The 5,394-nt window shown below is 47.5% G+C and overlaps 1 protein-coding gene across 2 annotated transcripts; it reads right to left on the bottom strand.

The window, feature by feature from the left end:
• Positions 1-1,382: 1,382 nt before the first annotated feature.
• LOC117866781 (uncharacterized) lies at positions 1,383-3,290 on the bottom strand. 2 transcript variants are annotated; one of them, XM_034751063.2, is made up of 3 exons: positions 2,332-3,290; positions 1,879-2,218; positions 1,383-1,787 (listed from the first exon to the last, which is right to left on the bottom strand). In XM_034751063.2, the coding sequence occupies exons 1-3, from the start codon at positions 3,008-3,010 to the stop codon at positions 1,511-1,513; spliced, it is 1,296 nt and encodes a 431-aa protein (XP_034606954.1). In that variant the 5' UTR covers positions 3,011-3,290; the 3' UTR covers positions 1,383-1,510. The 2 variants fall into 2 exon arrangements, with proteins under 2 accessions (XP_034606954.1, XP_034606953.1); XM_034751062.2 differs by having other exon boundaries at positions 1,879-2,224; positions 2,332-3,284.
• Between the last annotated feature and the right edge of the window lie 2,104 nt (positions 3,291-5,394).

Here is a 5,394-nt window from a genome sequence, read left to right as displayed (position 1 = left end):
GCTTAGCCAATGACACCATGGTATAATTGGCTCTTGATGTTTGTCCTGTTTTGTTCTGGACAGAACATACGATGGGAAAACAAGACTAACAACGGTTAGTGAACAGTCCTGAACCTGTGATCTGTATGGACAGAATATATAAGCTTCTATAGGTCTTGATGTGCACAAACAGAAAACCTCGTAATATCGTTGTTGACTAAAATAAAGTACAATCACCATCTGATGTACCGGTTACAGAGCAGAGCTACACCGATAAGTAGAGCCTGCTATTCATCAGTACCATACTTGTATTTAGTAGTTCATAGAGATGGATGTAGCTGGATGGTAGCCTCTCCATACGGAATGTAAGATTTGCATATAGGGAAGTCTAAGGTTAACAGTTCAATGCTTCTTCTAAAGTGTCTATTTGTTCTAACCTCTTGTCTAGTTGCTTCTATGTATCATTACTAGTTTTTCGGATGGTTTGGGTGGATGACTAATTATGCTAAAACATAAAAAATGCGCAGACAACAAATGCATCATCAAGTAATTTGTGTTTAGAAGAGAAATACATGGAGTAAACAAGCCTAGTGCTTTTGCTGCACCTTACAGGCTGCATATAGGTAGCCACTAGTGCTTCCTATTATTTATTTTCATTTTGAGTCTTGGTATAGCTCCACAGTCAGACACAACGTTCTAAGCACAGTGTTTGCAGCATCCAAGGGAATAAAAACAGGCAACTTGAGAACACCAAATTTTTGTTGCCCAGGTGGTGCACTCCTGTCATTGCCTCTTGATATTTGCCCTGTTTTTATATATTATGGGCAGAACACAACATGGGAATACTAGATTAACAATGAATCCTGAACCTATGATCTGTTTGGCTTGAATCAGCCTGTAGACCTTGTTTACATGCAGACAACCTCACAGTGTTGGTGATTAAATTACAGTACAACAACCTTCTTAAATACCGGTTCTTGAGCTGCACAGATAAGAAGCACTTGCTAGGGATCAGTACTATAATTGTATTTAGTAGTACATTGAGTTAGATGTAGCTGTATGTTACCATCTCCAGGAGAATATAAAATTTTCAGTTCATTGCTTCTCCCAAAGTACTTGTTTGTTCTTAACCTCTTGTCTAGCTGCTTCATGGAAGGATCTGAAATGCTTATGGAGGTAAGCATCTGATCTCAGCTCAGCACATGAGGACAAACTGATGTTTTGATATTGGTTTAGTTAGATCTTGGAAGCTGGCACAACTCACTAGTTTTGTTGATAGTGTGCGAAATTATTCTCTTGTTGCCTACGCGTTACGTTTAAAAAACTGTTTTGAATGATTCCTGCTGTTTTAGCTACTGTTATGATTGATATGATGTGCCAATCAGAACATGCAGAGAAACTAGTAAAGATTTGCAGCCAGAAGCTATGCTTTTTATGATCTGGGTAGAATTATGGTAGCAACAACACAGTGAAAATAGAGAAAAATTAATAATAGAAAAGACTAATAACTAGGTTGTGCTATGGCAATGACCTAATAGCCACTGTATATGACTACAAAGCAGGGCAGAATAGCTCTACGATTGAACACAAATAGTTCATCCAAATCTGAGTAGACCCCCTCTGAGCTGGGGCTGACAGAGTCACAGTCATAGTCCTCTGAAGGTTTTGTATCACTGGCCTTCTTCACCCTCCCTGCAACCACCCTGCACACCAGCATTGCCTTCTTCTCGCCGTCAGAAATCCCCTGCGCCATGTCATGGGCACGCCCACTCGTCGCCATTGTCGCAATCCTCCCATCACCATCAACCCTGATGATTCAGATTTTCGTCAAATGACTATAACATACAATGCTTGGGTATCTGAAAAATTCTGAATGTTTGCCTCAGTAGTTGTAAGTACCTGAAACCATCCCTGATGATGGCGCACAGCTTGCACTGCGTCGCCGGCGCCTGGCACAGGGCGGTGCCGCCGCCAGCGCCGAGTGAACACGTGAAGGTGGTGCAGTGGAACCGGAGGAGCTCGTTGCCGTCGGCGACGCACCGTGCGTTCTTCTTGCCTTCCTCGCCGCTCGCCCTCTCCTTGATGCTCTCCTTGTACTGCTCGAACCTCTTCACCGTCCTGTCGCTGTTCTGCACCTTGAGTATCCTGTCGATCTTGCAAACGGGAGCCTGCTTCCTCAGCCAGCTTGACTGGAAGATGATCTCCACGATGTTCCTGCTCGTGTCCTCGGGCCCCAGGTCTGAAACTGCCATTGCCAATGAGAAATGTTCAAGAAAAAGTGAAGCTTTAATTTGAACAATGCAAGATGACAAAAGTTGGTTTAGATTTTTCTTTTTTTGAAAGAAAGGATACCTGCATGCCTGGTTGCTTTGTGGAGCTCGAGTGACTCTGCCTTGCCGAACACCTCGCCGCAGTCGGTGCAGGGGAACGCGGCGGCGAAGCTCCGGGGGTCGAAGACGGAGTGACACTCGTAGCACCCGGAGAGCTTCCTGATCGGCATGCCGCGGAAGGAGCTCCCGAACGAGGACACCGGCGACGAGAGCGCGGAGGAGAGCGGCGAGGACGCTGAGGTGACGGTGGTCGCCGACGAGGATGTCGCCGCGGTGGCCTCCGAGTTGAAGGACGATGTCGCGGAGACGGCCGCGGCTGAGGCGGCGTACACGGCGTCGACGTCGACGTCGGGGGCCCTGAGGGACCGGCTCGATGCGCTGCGGCCGCCGCTACGGTCCCGGCTCAGGACCGAGCTCTCCTTGGTGCTGCAGATGGAGCTCGCGCAGGCCATGCTTCGGCTGATGCTGACGCTCCTCTTCTTCTTGCTGATCTTGTCATTGTCACTGTTCTTGCCTTCTGTAACTGCTGGCACTGCCGCCGCTGGTTGGGCTCTGTTGCCGGAGGAGGAAGAAGGGTAGAACCCCATGGACCTGGCCACCCAGGAAGAAGAAGAAGAAGACGACTTCTTCCCAGCTCCTCTGCTCATCGTCTTCTTGCCTTGACTACTCCTACCTGCATCCATTGGAGGAGGACACGGCATGGTAGCTCTATGTAATGCACCTAGCAGCTAGGCGTCTCTTCCTTTGTGGAACTTTGTTGGGAGGCAAAAGGAGTTGCCGGAACAAGGGGAAGGTGGTGAGTCACTCACTTTAGGCTGGGTTTGGTTGCTCCATGATTAGGATAGTATTAGCGCCCCTAATGCCTGGCGCCTTTTTATTTCGTAATGCCGGGCTGGTGGGGTGTGAATGAAAAGACACGCAGGCGCCACAAATGCCAAGGAGGAAAGCCTGGGAAGGAGCTTTAGTTTTGCTGCGTGTGTGAGTGTTTTTCATGGATGGCATGGCATGGGCAGCCTGCAATCATGCCCCCAATCCTTTGCTGAGTTGCTGGCACAGGCCGGTCCACGTGATGTGATCACCTCCTGCTTCTCTCTCTCGGTGATGCTACTCTGCTTGTCCTGAGCAGAGAATCATGCAGTGCCTCCCTGTCTCAGCAAGTTGTAAATTGTTTCGCAGTACAGGATGTAGTGTACGAATGAGAGGCCTAAACTAGCATTTGTGCCATATCTGGAATGGAGCAGTGTGCTTGGATTCTTGCCCTCAACAACGGCACCAACATGGCAACATCACCAAAGCCGCCAACTTGTTGATCCACGTGACTAATACGTGAGAAAACTCGCAGAACAAGAGGCAACAAAATCGGCATCTGAACCAAACAAAATCGGAGTTGAGAAGATCTTGGTGGTTTTGAGGAGGAAGATGGTATCCGTGGGTGCCAATTCTTTCTTTCATGCTGGTTTGATCCCCGATCGCAGCGCGGCGGCGTGGTCAGAAACCCGCGTGGTTTACTGTGCAATGGGTGCGCCGCCTCGAAAGACCTGCGAGGACACTGCGCCCCATCATTAGCGGCAGACCCAAACGCAAACGGCTAGCCCTATCCTCCTCCTCAGTTCCTCGCTCGTGTCTTTTTGCCACTGCTACGAGAAGGATGATGATGATGATGGATTAGCGATGTACTACCATGAGCGTGCGTGAGAGAGCTTTGCGGTTGATCCGCTCTGGATTGCGGCAATCATGGCGCCGTGCCAGCCCATGATTGCCCCGCCCAGTTGATCTTTGGGCATCTTCTGAACAAGACCAAGTATGTTTACCAACTTGGTCCTGGATGCACGAGAGCCATCGTCCCCATGCTCTCCATGCATGATTATCCATCGTCGTCTTGCCTCTGAAACCAACAAAAAAAATTATCACAATAAGCACATGCATGGGCTGATGATGGGGCACGCTCTCTGATAAGCTAGCAACAGTGGCGATGCAGCCTATGAGTTTAGGAGGGCCCTTCCTTCTCTCCCTTCTCTTCTTCCTTCTTCCTTAAAAAATCATGGAGAGGTTAATAAGGAGGCTCCATTGTCCAGGCGGCGGTAGAAAGGCTTGAGCTCCGCCCACCCTACCGCTAGATCCGCCCTGGCACAGTAAGGAAGCCATGTGTATGCATGTTCATTTCAGGTTATATAGTGTGGTATCATGCATGATTGTTCCATCTTTTCTGATTAACAAAAAAACAATAATACTAGTTTGGCCGTGGAGGATGTGGGACGTGCAAATGCAATCGCTGGTCGTTCAGCTGTCAGCTGTCAGCAGAAAACCAAAGCACGCGACAATCAGATCTCATCTTCAATCCCAGCTCCATTAAATTCGGCAGTGTTCTTTTTTTTCTTGGGACAACATCTACATGCAGCTTCTTCATTGGGAGGTGACTGGTAAGCAGGAATTGGGACGGCCGTGTAGCGTGCCAAAAGAAGCTCCGTATGGGCCTGCTCGAGTTCAATCACACGGCCCAGTGTGCGTGTAACATGATCCACCACACATATGTGTGTATGATCTACAAACATGGGCTGCTCCTTCTTGGGCCGTGAACAATAGCAATGCAAGCAGATGTTGTCCTCCAACGCACTTGTTCTTGGGCCGTGAACAACAGCAATGCAAGCAGATGTTGTCCTCCAACGCACTTGTCCAGTTAACAGCTGGTTTCAGAAAAAAGTTAGCAATTGGCTATTTTTGCTTCAGTTATTATCGGTCAAATTTTTCATCTAACTGATATCATCCATGTCTTTTTATCTCAATCAAATTCTGCGTCAAGCAATGAACCAATAAAGAAAAATGTCTGAACAAAAAGAGTCTTCCAGCAGGAGAAAGAAGCTGACACTGTTTTTGTAATAGGATGACAACTATTTTGCTAAGTCATCCCTTTGTGCAGGATTCGTGTTCGGTGGGGGCACCCATTGTCCCACTGGGCTTTCTTTTCACATGTGTGTGAAATAGTTATTTGAACTTAGTTGAATTTTAAATTTATTTGATGAAATTGCAGAAGAAAAAATAATTTTGAACATCTCATTAAAACTTACGTGAAGAAGCTGTTGTATGT

The sequence above is a fragment of the Setaria viridis genome, chromosome 8 (assembly GCF_005286985.2).
Source record: "Setaria viridis chromosome 8, Setaria_viridis_v4.0, whole genome shotgun sequence".
NCBI classification, from domain to species: Eukaryota; Viridiplantae; Streptophyta; class Magnoliopsida; order Poales; family Poaceae; genus Setaria; species Setaria viridis.
Note: the sequence above shows the minus strand (reverse complement) of the source record. Positions and strands in the feature narration are given on the sequence as shown.

Coding starts and splice junctions, on each gene's coding strand:
- LOC117866781 (XM_034751062.2), bottom strand. CDS start 3,010: ATGCCGTGTCCTCCTCCAATGGATGCAGGTAGGAGTAGTCAAGGCAAG. Junction 2,225..2,331: donor CAAAGCAACCAGGCATGCAG/GTATCCTTTCTT, acceptor TGGCAATGGCAG/TTTCAGACCTGGGGCCCGAG. Junction 1,788..1,878: donor ATCATCAGGGATGGTTTCAG/GTACTTACAACT, acceptor CTGAATCATCAG/GGTTGATGGTGATGGGAGGA.